Source organism: Colletotrichum aenigma, assembly GCF_013390185.1.
Source record: "Colletotrichum aenigma strain Cg56 chromosome Unknown KSG_Cg56_contig02, whole genome shotgun sequence".
In the NCBI taxonomy this organism is placed as follows: domain Eukaryota; kingdom Fungi; phylum Ascomycota; class Sordariomycetes; order Glomerellales; family Glomerellaceae; genus Colletotrichum; species Colletotrichum aenigma.
In genome coordinates, this window is record NW_023500908.1 from 6821493 (window position 1) to 6835398 (window position 13906).

General features: G+C 55.0%; 9 protein-coding genes across 9 annotated transcripts; 3 read left to right on the forward strand and 6 right to left on the reverse strand.

The window, feature by feature from the left end:
- Positions 1–1601: 1601 nt before the first annotated feature.
- Positions 1602–2156, forward strand: CGCA056_v003859 (uncharacterized protein; the record flags this gene model as incomplete). The annotated part of the gene is made up of 1 exon (XM_037319115.1): positions 1602–2156. One exon carries the CDS (start codon positions 1602–1604, stop codon positions 2154–2156), a length of 555 nt encoding a protein of 184 aa, XP_037183601.1.
- Positions 2157–2696: 540 nt separating this feature from the next.
- On the reverse strand, positions 2697–3308 carry CGCA056_v003860 (uncharacterized protein; the record flags this gene model as incomplete). The annotated part of the gene is made up of 1 exon (XM_037319116.1): positions 2697–3308. The coding sequence occupies one exon, from the start codon at positions 3306–3308 to the stop codon at positions 2697–2699; it is 612 nt and encodes a 203-aa protein (XP_037182597.1).
- A 916-nt stretch (positions 3309–4224) lies between these two features.
- Positions 4225–4686, reverse strand: CGCA056_v003861 (uncharacterized protein; the record flags this gene model as incomplete). The annotated part of the gene is made up of 1 exon (XM_037319117.1): positions 4225–4686. The coding sequence occupies one exon, from the start codon at positions 4684–4686 to the stop codon at positions 4225–4227; it is 462 nt and encodes a 153-aa protein (XP_037182598.1).
- A 349-nt stretch (positions 4687–5035) lies between these two features.
- Positions 5036–5653, reverse strand: CGCA056_v003862 (uncharacterized protein; the record flags this gene model as incomplete). The annotated part of the gene is made up of 1 exon (XM_037319118.1): positions 5036–5653. The coding sequence occupies one exon, from the start codon at positions 5651–5653 to the stop codon at positions 5036–5038; it is 618 nt and encodes a 205-aa protein (XP_037182599.1).
- Positions 5654–6099: 446 nt separating this feature from the next.
- CGCA056_v003863 (uncharacterized protein) lies at positions 6100–6678 on the reverse strand (the record flags this gene model as incomplete). Its single annotated transcript, XM_037319119.1, has 1 exon — positions 6100–6678. The coding sequence occupies one exon, from the start codon at positions 6676–6678 to the stop codon at positions 6100–6102; it is 579 nt and encodes a 192-aa protein (XP_037182600.1).
- Positions 6679–8017: 1339 nt separating this feature from the next.
- Positions 8018–8609, forward strand: CGCA056_v003864 (uncharacterized protein; the record flags this gene model as incomplete). The annotated part of the gene is made up of 2 exons (XM_037319120.1): positions 8018–8234; positions 8284–8609. 2 exons carry the CDS (start codon positions 8018–8020, stop codon positions 8607–8609), a joined length of 543 nt encoding a protein of 180 aa, XP_037182593.1.
- A 34-nt stretch (positions 8610–8643) lies between these two features.
- TRM7 (tRNA (cytidine(32)/guanosine(34)-2'-O)-methyltransferase) lies at positions 8644–9896 on the reverse strand (the record flags this gene model as incomplete). The annotated part of the gene is made up of 2 exons (XM_037319121.1): positions 8644–9740; positions 9794–9896. The coding sequence occupies 2 exons, from the start codon at positions 9894–9896 to the stop codon at positions 8644–8646; spliced, it is 1200 nt and encodes a 399-aa protein (XP_037182594.1).
- Positions 9897–10268: 372 nt separating this feature from the next.
- MAK5 (ATP-dependent RNA helicase MAK5) lies at positions 10269–12598 on the forward strand (the record flags this gene model as incomplete). Its single annotated transcript, XM_037319122.1, has 2 exons — positions 10269–10508; positions 10562–12598. 2 exons carry the CDS (start codon positions 10269–10271, stop codon positions 12596–12598), a joined length of 2277 nt encoding a protein of 758 aa, XP_037182595.1.
- A 342-nt stretch (positions 12599–12940) lies between these two features.
- lub1-1 (Ubiquitin homeostasis protein lub1) lies at positions 12941–13873 on the reverse strand (the record flags this gene model as incomplete). The annotated part of the gene is made up of 1 exon (XM_037319123.1): positions 12941–13873. One exon carries the CDS (start codon positions 13871–13873, stop codon positions 12941–12943), a length of 933 nt encoding a protein of 310 aa, XP_037182596.1.
- Between the last annotated feature and the right edge of the window lie 33 nt (positions 13874–13906).

Sequence of the window (13906 nt, forward strand, 5' to 3'; positions counted from 1 at the left end):
TTTGGGGGAGAGTAGAAATGTCGAAGGCCGACTGATTGTGATTGTCGATGCTGAATCTGTATTCCAGTGAGAAATCCCGTTGGTCACCGGTGCTTTATATATCTTCAGTCTTGTCATCTTCGCCGCCATCGTTTACACCGTATTTGGCAGGGGAGGGTTCAAGCTGAAGCACCACAAATAGAGTACGGAACACAAACAATGGGCGCAGAGAATGTATTTCAAAGCTTCCGGTTCTTTCTTCGATGTTTGCAGAACTTCGTAACACGATGATGTCTCTCTCACACAAACGGATCTCCCTTGTTTTTCAACCGCCAGATATTTGTTGCCTCCCTGCAGAAACCACCAAAAGAACACCAAGTCGTTTCCGGTGCTTGTCTCCCCCATTCTTATCAGTTGTCCTCGTCAGTATCTTCGATGCCTTTTTCTGTCGTTTCCTTTCCTTGGTCGAGGCTAGCCACATGAAGTCAGCACGAGTTGCGAGATGGGGTTGACCACGGTGCTATCTGAGGAGATGATTGGAGCATACCTAATGTTGAGACGAAGACTCAGGCCTCGAGGGAGGTCTGCATGTCTTCCTGCTTCGCTTTGGACTCGCCAATAAGCTCTTCAACGGGCCTGTCTTCGGTAGAGTATTTGATCCGTCGGGACTCAACCCTCTTCACGTGTCCGGTCGAGTCCAAATCAAATACCAAGATATCGATATGCTTTCTGACCTCTTTGCAGGCTTTTTTGTAGAAGAATCCCTCAATGCGGCAGGTGATTCTTCCTCGGTCAACGATGACCCAGGTGGGGACTGTGACAGCAGACCATCCTTCTCTCTTTCGGTTTGCCACAGCTCTCTCATGACTGGCGACGACCTCTTGCTTGCCCTTGAATATGCCTCCGGGCACCTGAGTAGTCTTGATTCGGATGACGTTGTTGGCGTACCAACGTCCTGTCTCGTCGATGCGTCCGGCGTCAAGGCTCTGGAAGTAGGCGCGGACTCTTTGATCCAGTGTCTTCCGAATGCCGTAATCTCGGGAGCCGCCTGACATTTCTTCCAGAAAGCGGCGAAAGCTCTCTTCTTCGTCCGGAGCAGCCATATGGGCGTCGATCACTGGCTTGGCTGCGGTGCGGTGGTTGTCGTTGGCAAAAATGCTGCAGTGAGTTTCCTTGGAACTGGAAGCGTGGAGGAAGGAGCGACTCTGGCAGCCGAGCGGATGGGGGAGGCAGAAGCAATTGTGGGGCTCATAGGCGAAGGTGATCTCGAGGTGAATAAGAATCTGGCAGGGTGAATGAACAGCAGGAAGCGATGCGCCTCGGGGAGGAGATCCGCCCGTTGGCCTGTGATGGTTTGCCCATTGGACCTACGATAGGCTTCCTCTCCGCACGTCAATCTTCATCCCATCTACCCACATTCACTGTCTTCCAGGGTGAGATTCTCGCCGTCGGATCGCCTTCGCCTGGCGTCTATAAAGTCTGAAGTTGTCCCCTTCAATCCTCCGAGATCTCTCACCAAACATCTCAACTTGCAACAACTTTACCATACAGACCACATCTCGCAAAGCACACTATCCATTCGTCTGGCACGAAAAGCTTCCCGAACAAACTCATCGCCAAAGATGTCACAGCAAGAGCACCAGATATCGGCCATCGACATTCGGAAGTCAGTCAGAGACTTGGTCACTCTCAGGGGTGGCGCGAATATCTCCATTGCAACCCAGGATTCCAAGTTCCGACAGGAGGCTTACAGGCACACGCTCAAGTACCTCTCCGACTGGGCCGAGTACCATCCGAATGGCTTCAAGGAGTGGTACGTAGAGAACGTCGACATGCTGCGCCATACGGAGGGATTCGCGCGCCCCGAGGGCAGCCTCACCGGTCACAAGGGTATTGCGGTGGCCTTTCAGAAATTGGATCGTCTGCATCGAACGGCCGTGCCCATCATCATCCTCATCGATCGCGGCCGCATCACCTGCCACGCTGAAGCTTTCCTGCGCTCCAAAGACGGCTTCGGATTCACAAAGACGACGTACGTCTTCATTCTCGATCTCGACAGCAGCTGCAGGTTTCGGCGCGTCGAGCAACGCATCATTCGAGAGACGAAATTCCACATGGACGAGCTTGACAAGATGTTGGAGGATTCGAAGAGCAGGCGCATCTACCAATCCTTCTGACCGCGCAGCGAATGTGGCAGGACCATGCGTTCAGGAGCGATCAAAGTGGAAATAGGTCAAAGTGGAAGATAGGTGCACATTGCAAGGACATGGGCGGGAGAATTTGATATCATGACGGGGTGAGAAATAGCACTTTGATCAGACAGGAAGCTTGGGACTAGAGCAAGACAATCGTTCATGTACACAGACATCACCCATCAAGAACACTCACTGTGTTTTAAAAACAAAAGGAAATTGCAAAATCACCTTCCTATGAAAAGATTCAGGATTACTGCTGCTGCTTCTAATTGCCTAGCACACTCCCTAGCACACTCTTTGCAGGGTGACTTCAAGCTCACAAAACACTTTCTTTTCCATACGTTATCTTAACAGTGAAAATCTTTTCGGAATTGCTGAAAGTGTCTCTTTTCAGATTAGGTATTATCAATGTTGAAGGGCCTCCGTTGTGAACAACGTAGCAACTGAGTCATCCATAATGGACTATCATGGACAAGGAGGTCGTTCCTTACAGCTTGCTCGTCCTCCACCAGAAGACCAGACTTAAATCTGGAATTCTGAGTAGTCGCCCCCAGAACACCTATGAGGCGGGTTCAAGGGGCGGTACTTCTTCGCTCCGATATCTCTGTGTTCCATACGGATTATCTTGTTGTCATCGTCGAGGCTGATAATCCAGGCAATAATTTGCTCGGTACGGAGATTTTCGGCAGGGATGTCCTGGCGCATCTCAACGATGGACGTGATGTAGCCCTGGTCTACAATCATGTAGTCGACCTCAAAATAGACGGGTCCGCTGGCTTCCATCTCGGTGAAATGGGTAACGACTTCTTTGGCGCCGTGACAGATGCCGCCCAAACGAAGCGGGACCTTGACGAACTCGACATCATCCGCGAGCCAGGCCTTCACAGCATACCACTGGCCGCGGCTGGTGGCGCTAATAAACTCTCGCATAGCGGTCTCGTGGATGTTTTGCATGGCGATATCGTAGGAGCGTCTGGAGACTTCCTTTTCGAGGCGATCGAAGTCCTCGCGGGACGCGGGCTCGGGAGGCTCGAGACTGCTATTGTTTGCATCCCACGAGCGGGGTGCAAAGACGGGGATGTAGCTCGCCGCGGTTCCCATGCTTCCGCTCGAGGGAGTTCCGGGTGTGTCCATGGTTTCTATAACGAGTTAGGATTTTAGTCGTGGAATTTTCAGAGGGGAGGATGTCTTACCTGAGGAAGTGGTTGAATCCGTATCCGTGTCTTTACGGCGCGTCATGGGTCTTTCGAGTCTTGAGAGTGTAATTCCGTCTTTTCGATTCCTTTCACCATTACCGAGTCAGTCTTGTTGTTTTGGGAACGGAGAATAGGTGGTGGTTTGCGACAGAACTTTGGGGGGGGGGGGGGGGGGGGGGGGGGAAGCGCGGGGAGAGGGGTGGCACGCGAATCCACCGCTTTGGGTGCTTGAGAACTCTGGCGGGTGAGATTTATTCTACCAATCATAGCAGGTAGATGTGGCCAGAGAGGTCGAAGTATCTCACGTGGAGTTGATCCAACTGCGCACCTGGAAGGCACGCCTGTCTCAGGCGGCAAAGCAGTTTTTTTCAAATTTTCGTGGGTCAGACCGCACATGTTCAACATCTTGTACTAGAATTGAGGTCTAAAAGACAGATGATCGAGGCCATTTACACGACTTGCTCGAGGAAAATGTGTTTCTGAATTTATGATGGCTATCTAGCTCAATGACTGCCTGGTGTCCTCACTGATAATGCCCTCCGATGTTGTGTGTATCTGCCCAGCCTTGTTGTCCACGCAGTTGGCAATCTTTAGGGACAGTGACGGTGGTGGCGAAGATGCAGTCAATAGCGACGGTGACGAGCACGGAAGGCGGCGAGAATGAAAGGCGATAATATCGAAAGGCGACGAGAGAGAAAAGCGGTGAGGACGAAAAGTGTCGAAAACGTAAGGCGAAAGAGACGGCAACAGTCTTCTGCTCAAATCTGGCAGCACATTAGAAATGCTCTCCTAGCAAGAAAGCAATATGCGTCAACAGCGGCACATACCCTGCTCTGGTTCCTTATCCCTCCCAGTCAAGACAGGTAGTCAACGGCCATGGCGCCCTCCTCGATCTCTGTGATGAAAGCATCGAGGACCTGTCTACCTCCCTTGCGCTGTTTTTCGGTGCCAGCGACATCGCGGTACTCGAGACGTTGAATGCGATTGTTCTTGTCGAGATCAAAGATAGCAATTCTTTGGTATTCAGTGAACGAATCGAAGTCACCGGTGCCAAATAAGAAAATGACCACATGACAAGTAACGTGGCCTCTGTCAACGACGATCATCTTGGGAAGAACTCGCAATCCGCCCTCGATTGCAATTTCAAACTGCTGCTTCACCTCCTTCTGGCCTATCCAGATCCATCCAGGTCCTTTGAGACTAATGATCATGGTTGGACTGTCGCTGAAGAAGTCCATGATGATGTCCGAATCCCGTTCGTCATTCTCGATTGCGCGGAAGAACTGGCGTACCATTTGCTCGATAGCCGGACGCATGACACGGTCTCGAGACTGGCCAGCGAGCTCCGCGGCGTAATCTTCGAATTGATTTCGGTCGTAATCGTCGGGCATGATGCGCTGCGGTGCTTCGGACTATTCTGTGGGCTTTTGTTGCAAAAAGTGAAAGTTGGGGAGATGGTGAAGACAAGGCCGGAGTGGCGAACGCGAATGCGACGACAGGGAAGAGATGGACCTTGATATAGAACGTGATTTGTCTGGTGTTTATCAGCGGAAGCCTACGTTGAAGGCAGGAGCGGCGGGTGAAAATACCAGGCGTGAGGTGAGATGCTCCTGCGGAGGTGAGGTAAAACAATCACAAGCGAGGTGTGGGTTTGTTCAAGTTTTTTCATCCAAGGAAATAAAGATTTTTGAAAGGCGTATAATCATTATTCGTCGGACTCGACCACATATAATACTCGCTCCTTCTCGTTTTCCGCACCAAATATTTGAAATCCTCCACGGTCCCCCTTTGTCTTGTCTCCTGCCGAGTCGTAGTCCGAAACTCCACGCGCTTGAATTTGTACTCGTCGTCCAGGTCGATGATAGCCACCTCGTGCATTTCTCCAAACAGCGTGTCTGCCTCAACGACATCCAGCGTCGCGTCGTCATCTCTTTCGTCGATGTCGATCCACAAGTTGGTCAGGAAGCAAGTTACCCGCCCTCGGTCCACGAGCACCAACGTAGGCACCGTGACGCGTCGCATACCGTCGGCCTTCTCTCTGATGCGCTCGATCACCAGATCAACATCTTTGTCGATGATTTGGTTCGGACTTCTGAAGCCAAAGATGACTCGGGCGTCGTCGCTGAAGTAGCTCTTGACGCTCGTCCAGCGTTTCTCGTTGATATCGTCGAAGAAGACGCTGATTTTGTTTTCGATCTCGTATCGCAGGGGGCGGTCGCGTGAGTCGCCGGTTAGTTCGTCCGCGAAGACTTGGAACCGTGTGTGTTGGTTTCTTGAGCTCATGGTGCGCTTGAGGGCTCGAGAAAGCTATGATATTATTTACGTCTGCGGTTGATCGGGGTGGCTCAATGAAGCTGTGGTCGAGTGTGTTACAGTGCCATGAAACTGAGGGAAGGACAAATTCCTCTGTTTCGAGGTTCTCAGCTGAATTTGAGGAGACCTAGGTTGTTAACGGAGATGATGCACGGGAGAGAACAGGTTTTCAGGGTGGACTTGCTCCAGGGTCAAGCCGTCAAGGATGTCCTCAAGGGTTGTGATAATTCCTCCGACTTCGAAGTCCACCCGGGTGACAGGTGATTAAGTATTATGGGCAGACGTCTGCAGGGTATTTCCATATAAGCGAGCCACTCTCCGTATGCCATTTCTGATCTTCTTGAGGCAGCAAGCGTGTACCCCAATCCCATGCAATTCAACAGGTTCCTTCCAGTCCGGCCTCAGTTGGCAATCCATCATACATCCCCTTGAATACGAACCTTGAGCTTCTCACTCTGTAAGGCAAGAGCGTCGACGCTGGCTTCTCCAAGGTGCTCCATTCCCAACTGGCGCCATTCCACGCGCTTGACCTTCATGTGTTGCTCATTGAGATCAAAGACGACCACCTCGCGTACCTTGAGAACGTCGCCGAAAACAACCGTCGGCCAGCCCACAAATGGCGCTTCGACCGGCTCCTCGACGAACATTTCGCCGTCTTCCTTGTCGTCCTTGCCCAGCCACCTGTAATACGTCGTTATTCGGCCGCGATCGGCGATAACAAGGACGGGGACAACGACGATGTCCGTCTGCTCCTGGAGGTTGGTGAAGTGCTGAATAACCTCATCGTGGCCCTTGAGGATCTCCCCGTCGAGAGTGGTATCCAGACCCAACACCATGGTAACATCGTGGGCGTACCACTGGGTAACGCGGTCGTAGTCCTCGTGCATGAGGAGACCAATGACGTGGTCCCGAGCCGTCTCTTCGAGGGCGCGGCGCAGAGCAATGTCCCGAGACTCCCCGGAGAGCTCGGCAAGAATCCTGTGGACTTGCTCCATGGTGGGACAAGTCGAGGCTCTGGTCCAGGTAATGTCAGCAAGTATTGGGTGAAGATTGGGTGGGAACAAACTCACATTTCTTTCGATTGAAGCAAGCTGAAAGCAAGGCTAGTCAGCAAAGGCAAGTTGCTTCTGGTTGATGCCAGAGTCTTTGTACTTGTTTTAGGGTGAGAAGCTCAACCTAGAAGAGATTCAGGCAAGAAGGCGGAAGGGAAATTTGAAGGAGGTAGCATTGTTCCCGCTCCTTCCTTGTTTTGAAAATAAAGCGTATTGTCGTGCGTGTCAGTCAAACTCGACAGAGGACAGGCAGCCGGGCAGCTCACTCTACTCAACACGACAACGCGGAGAACGAGGAGGAAAGGTTCATGTTGCGCGATCAAGTCAGTCTGTAGTTTCAGTACTCTTCTTCCTTAGATTTTGCGGGATCTACTTTCTTCATCCGTCGTCTCAATCATTATTCTCTCTACTATTATCGTTTGTTGAAACGACTGAGTGAACGTAGGAAAATTTAAACTACCCGACTTTTAAGACCCCCCCCCCCCCCCCCCCCCCCAAAAAAAAAAAAAAAAAAAAAAGGAGAGAGAGAAAAAAAAGGTCCAACAGTGGCGCTACCGAGGATCGAACGATGCGTACGATGAGTAACGGCGGAAACTTCACGCAACACACTAGTCATCGGACAACCACCCCTCGACCATCTGGCCGGATGCTTGTTGGTGACAGATTCAGAAACAGACGTTGCCCATGAGGGTGCCGCAGCTTCACCTTCTGTGGTGGGGCCTAAGGCAGCAACCATCTTTCAAGTTGGCTGCCTGCTGGGTACCTAGCCTTATTGACTCCAGCCCATGAGCTAGAAAGATGTACAGGAAAGATGCGGTCTCCTTCCAATACATATGGTCGAATATTCATGCTCGAATAAGTATCGTGAGAATCCTCCAAGACAAGACCACGTTCAGCGCCCGGAGCTCAACCGCACATTCCCCCGCGTGGCGACGATCGGCACGGGACCGAATCTCCCCATCCGGGCCAACCTTACCAAGAGCGGTATAGCTAGCATGCCCGGCAAAAGAGGAGACACAAACATAGAGTTCACCCCGGCAGGATGGGAACCTCACAGACCCCAACCCGGGCGGCGAGAAATGACGTTTTCTTACACAACGCTCGATCCTCCCGTTGTCTTTCTGGCGTTTATTTAAGCCTCGTCTAGAGTTTTGCGTACGTCTACGGACCGGGCGCGGCGCCGACAAGGTTTCAGGCATTTTTCAACTACATCTCCGTCCTCCCTTGCGCCACTGAACACCACCCTGGGCAGCAAAGGAGAAATCTCACAGTACCAGACACGATGCCGAACCAGATGCCCACGAAGCAGTGGTACAAGGACGACTACCTCATCTCCATCGATCGCTCGCTCCTCCAGCTGGATGCCATCAATGACGCCTTCGACTCGGAGTTGCTGTGGTGGGCGAAGCGCGTGGATGAGGGAGTGTTGCGGCGGATGATTGATAATTCGCTGTGTCTGGGCGTGTACAAGCTTCCCCAGTCCACCTCCGAGATTGCAGGTTCGTAAGCTCCGTCGTTGTCCTGTGAATGAATGCTCACACCGCGCAGGGAAGAAGGGACCAGAGTTGGTCGGCCTCGCGAGGGTCGTCACGGATTACGTGAGCTTGGCCTATCTGTCCGACGTGTACGTGCTGCAGGCGCACCAGGGCAAGGGCCTCGCGCCGTGGTTGATGGAGTGCTTGAACGAGGTCCTGAACGAGTGGCCCGACCTGCGGCGGTTCCTCCTCCTAACGTCGTCGCCGCAGGCGAGCAAGTTGTATGAGAAGACTCTTGGGACGACGGAATGGGGAGCGTCGCATGACGGGAAGTTGTATCTGCTGGAGAAGCGCGGGCCCGCGATGCCGGATGGGCCGTCGGATGAGGACAACTATTGAGGCTGGCGGGGTGGTCTTGTCGCGGTTTTATGGCTTATACCTTGACGGAGGTCTTGCCGTAGGCTCCGCCGGCGGCCTTTCTCAGTTCGATGGCACGCTTGTAAGGGGGTGCGGTAGGAGGCTGGACAGGGTCGAGAGAAACGTGGTCTTCAGGCAGTTGGTAGGAAGCATCTGAGTCGAATGCTGAAAGGTCGCCGCATGCGATGAAGGGTGCAATCCATCTGATGTGCTTCTCGTGGTCAGTGGTCTCGTCCGTCTCGTCGTAGGCCTCGACCTCGACAATTTCGCTTTCGCCTTTGGTCGCGGAAGCTGTGAGGGCAGTGTCCCAGGTGCCAGTGAGAGGGTTCTGCATGAGCGCGTTAGCGACAACAGGAAGTTGGGCCGTTCTCTCCTCAACCATCTTGGGCAACTCATGGCCCACGCCGAGCGGGTTCTCCAGGCTAGCTTGGAAGCCGGCGGGGGGCTGGAAGTTGATGCAGACGATGAAAGCCTCGACACTGCTCGCGCGAGAGGACCTGGGCTTCGCCACAATGACTGTCTCGAAGAAGACCTTGAGCTGCGCGTAGAGGAGGTCGACATTGCGGCCGCGGAAGATCTTGGCGACGAACTTGCCGCCGGGCTTCAGCACGCAGAGGGCGAGGTTGAGCGCGGCGAAGAGGAGCTGGGACTGCACGTAGATGTCGAGGTCGTGAAGGCCAGTGACGTCGGGGGCACCGTCGCTGATGACGAGATCGACGGGGCTGGAAGCCTGCTTGCTCTTGGTGGTAGCATCGTAATCGGAGTCGAGAGCCTTCAGGAGCAGGGGAACGGTGGCAGGGTGAGTGATGTCTGCACGTAGGGTGATGATGCCAGGCAGAGGGCTGATGGGCTGGAGATCGATGGACACAATCTTGACGTCTTTCCTGGGCTGAGGCTCTTGAGCATCTGCCCCAGCCTTCTCAGGTACCTCGGAGTCAGGAGTAGAGGGGAAGACGCCGAGCATCTCCTGGCGGAACTTGGCCTCGCGATCCTGCCATGCCGAACGACCAAACTTCTCGCCCTTGATAAGGACACGAGACAGGACCTGGGACCAACTACCGGGGGCGGCACACAGGTCAACGACTCTCGTCACATTGGCGAACAGGTCAAACTCTACGAGGGCATCAGCACGCGAACTTCATGCATGGCGGGGTAGAGTGAGTCACCTTCATCGAGCTGCAGCAGCTTGAATGCACTGCGTGCACGCCAGCCTTGCTCCTTGGCGAGACGGTAATAGGCATCACGCTTGTCCTTTGAAGATTTGCCCATGGTGACGAGGTGTTGGTGTCGATGTGGCTGATAGTCGATCTGGTGGGGGATGCTTCAATCGACGGACACAGCGAGATGGAGGGGTAGATTTTTGGAGGGGTCCTGTTCCCGCGGCAAAAAATTTGCTGCAGCGGTGACGGTGGCCGTAGGGCTGAATTAAGCTGTGGTCGGTGCGTCGCCCAGCTCAACACAGGGGACCTTCTCGGGCGAAGTATGTTCCGGGTCCGCTAAAATTTTCTGGCGGAAGCACTGAGCTTTGGCGGCAGTCGCTGGGCGCGAATGCTGCTGGAAATTTGCTGCAGAATTTCCGCGGGGCATTTCCAGCCCGAACATCCATCGACGAGGACAACAACCACCACAACCGCTGCCGCCATGGACCAACTCAAGAAGCAGAAGAGAAAGCAGCAGCCTTCCAATGCCAGCCAGGCACCCCAGAAGCGCCAAAAGTCCGGCATCGTCAAGACCGCCCCCAAGAAGCGCAGTGTCGCCGTCAGCAAGCTACCATGGAAGAAGGTCGACGTGCCGGAGATGTTCGACGATGCGGAGGGTTTCTACGGCTTGGAGGTGATTGAGGGCGTTGATATTGTCAAGAAGGGCGAACAGGTCGAGTTTGTGAGCATTCGCGCCCCTGGAAGTAATCCCAACCATGGCTGACCACCCCAAAGGTGACTGCTCTTCCCACCGCCGACGAGATGGACCAAGACGAGTTCGAAGGCTTCAGCGACTCTGAGCCTGTCCCTGCGCCGACCGCCGACAAGGAGGAAGTACAAAATGAGACAAAGAAAGCCAAGAAAGAGAAGGCCAAGAAGGAGCAAAAAGCCAAGGATAGCAAGAAACCTGCCGACTCAACAGACGAGCCCGCCGCCGAACCGAAAGCCGATGCCCCCGAAGGTGCAAAGAAGAAGGAGAAGAAGCAGAAGCAGAAGAAGACACAGCCGAAGCATGAGGACGCCAAGCTTGAGAGCAACGTCTTCACCGCCCTCGAGGCCGCAGAGGAAGCCGAAGAAGACCTCGACATGAGCCAATGGATCGACCTCGGCCTCTCCCCAGCCATCGTGTCCGCCATCGCGAAGCTGAAATTCACAAAGCCATCAAAAATCCAAAAATCCTCCATACCCGAGATCCTCGCCGGCCACGACGTCATTGGAAAGGCGTCCACTGGTTCCGGTAAGACGCTCGCGTTCTCGATCCCCATCGTCGAGGACTGGATCGAGAAGTTTGACGCCAAGGACGGCGAGAAGGACACCGAGCACGCCCCTACCGCCCTGATTCTCTCCCCGACAAGAGAACTCGCGCACCAAATCACAAACCACATCAAGAACCTCTGCGCAGGCCTCACCAACGCCCCCTTCGTCTGCTCCGTCACTGGTGGACTCTCCGTCTTCAAGCAGCAGCGCCAGCTCGCCAAGGCCGACATCGTCATCGGTACACCCGGCCGTCTCTGGGAGGTCATCAGCTCCAGCACTGAGCTCTTGTCTGGCTTCAAGAAGATCCGCTACCTCGTAGTCGACGAAGCCGACAGGCTGCTCAGCGAAGGCCACTTCAAGGAGGCAGGCGAGATCCTCGACGCCCTCGACCGCGAGGCCGTCGACGAAGACGAAGACAAACAAAACCTCACCCCGCGCCAGACCCTCGTCTTCTCCGCCACCTTCCACAAGGGCCTGCAACAGAAGCTCGCAGGCAAGGGCAAATGGGGTCTCATGTCGGAGGAGGAATCGATGGAGTACCTCCTCAAGCGCCTCAACTTCCGCGAAGAAAAGCCCAAGCTCATCGACGTCAACCCCGTCGCGCAAATGGCCGCCGGCCTCAAGGAGGGCCTCATCGAGTGCGGCGCCATGGAGAAGGACCTCTACCTCTACACCGTCCTCCTTCTCAACCCGAACCGCCGCACCCTCGTCTTCACAAACTCCATCTCCGCTGTCCGCCGCCTCACGCCCTTCCTCCAGAACCTCAACCTCAACGCGCTAGCTCTCCACTCGCAAATGCCGCAAAAGGCGCGTCTCCGCTCCGTCGAGCGCTTCACAGCCGCGAAGGAGGGCATCACATCCGTCCTCATCGCCACCGACGTCGCCGCCCGCGGTCTCGACATCCCCGGCATCGACCAGGTCGTGCACTACCACGTCCCCCGCGCAGCAGACATGTACGTCCACCGCTCCGGACGTACAGCGCGCGCGGAGCGCACAGGTCTGAGCATCATCCTCTGCGGGCCGGAGGAGGTCGTGCCGACGCGGCGTCTAGCCGCCAAGGTGCACGCCGAGCAGGCGAGCAAGAAGAAGTACCTCATGCGCACGATCGACATCGACCGGCGCGTCGCTTCCAAGCTCAAGCCGCGCGTGGACCTGGCCAAGAAGCTGGCGGACGCGACGCTGGCCAAGGAGAAGGGCAGCAAGGAGGACGATTGGGCGCGCGCGGCGGCGGAGGAGCTGGGCGTCGAGTACGACTCGGAGGAGCTCGAGAAGGCGGGCAGCTGGGGCGGGCGCGGCAGCCAGCGGAAGAAGAAGCTGAAGGAGAACCAGGGGCTGACCAAGGCGGAGATGGGGGCGATGAGGGCGCAGCTGAGGGAGCTTTTGGCCAAGAGGGTGAATGCGGGCGTGAGCGAGAAGTATCTGACGGCGGGCGGCGTGGATGTGGATGAGCTGTTGAGGGGTGGAGGCGGGGATTTCCTGGGCAGGGTTGATGGGCTTGACATCGAGGACTTTTAGGTAATGGATTAATGGAACTCTGGAGCATTTGATGCACATTTTTTACTTTGTCAACGCCGGCTGCTTCACACATCGTGTCACCACCACTCACGATCACGGGCACGATTTTATCGAAGCATCATTGTATTCATCCGGTCTGGGTCCATATCCTTCCTAACCTTCCATACCAATTTTAGTTGACCATCTCTGACCTAGACCAAGCCCTTCCCTTGGGCGGAAACATTGCAAACAAAACCTGTGCCTACCATCGGCGAAAAGCAAGAAAAAAGTCATCAAAACTAAACAAACGTCGCAAACCAATCTCAGTGTCGTAATCCAACATCATCCCCTCGCTCGTGTACCCTATTTGTATTTGAGTTCGAACATGCCATTATCGTCAATTTCGGAGTCCTTCGCCGTATCGAAATCTATTCCGTTAGGGCCAAAGAGATCTGGGCCGTGGGCATCCGGGCTGTGAGCCTCTTGGCTATCGCCTTCATCATTGGCATTTGGGCCATTAATGTTGCTGTACCAGTTCATGTTGAACTCTGACTCTTCTTGCGAGTCTTCTTCTTGCATCTCCTGGTCGGAGTATTCGTCTTCCGTGTCGTTGCTGCCCGGGGGCAGGTAATCCGCGTCGGGGTGCTTTCCAAACTCCGGGTCGCCCTCCTTGGGGAACGGGTCGGTGAAGGGCTTCGGGGAGCGTGATTGGAAGGTTGGACGAACGGTGTATGCTCCTCCGGCCGCAAGCTCTCGCAGTCGGTGGAGGTATGCCCCAGCGTCCTCTTGTGCCACAGCTCTCTTGGGCGGGGGATGGCGGGGAGTCGCAGGCGCTTGGTTTGAAGCCTGCGCGACGGGGTCCGACCGAACCCACGGCTCGCGGTCGGGGGTAAGGGACTCTTTGTCCATGAAATTACGGTCAGCCATGCGGCGGCGGGGGGTCTTGATCTTCCTGTCCTTCGGGACGGGCTCGGGCTCGGGTTCTTCGTGGTTGACGTTTTTCTTAATGAAGTTCATTAGCTGTTCGAGAAACGCGAGGGGCAGCTCGTTGTCGTCCAGGAACTTCCTCGCGCTTTCTTCGGGGGTCTCGTCGGCATGGTAGACCATGAGGAGGGGCGGTTCGCCGTCTTCGATTTCGACGTCGAGATTCCACTGCGTTGGTCTCTTGACCGGCGCCTTCCGCGCGGTCTTGGGTCGATCCGGATTGCTGGTGACCGGCTGCTTGCGAGCAGTCTTGGGGTGCGCTGACTCGGTGGTGGTAGTCTGCGGCTCGCTGGGCTCCTCTACCCCTTCCATAGGCTGATCCATCTTGGTGGACGGGGACCCCGT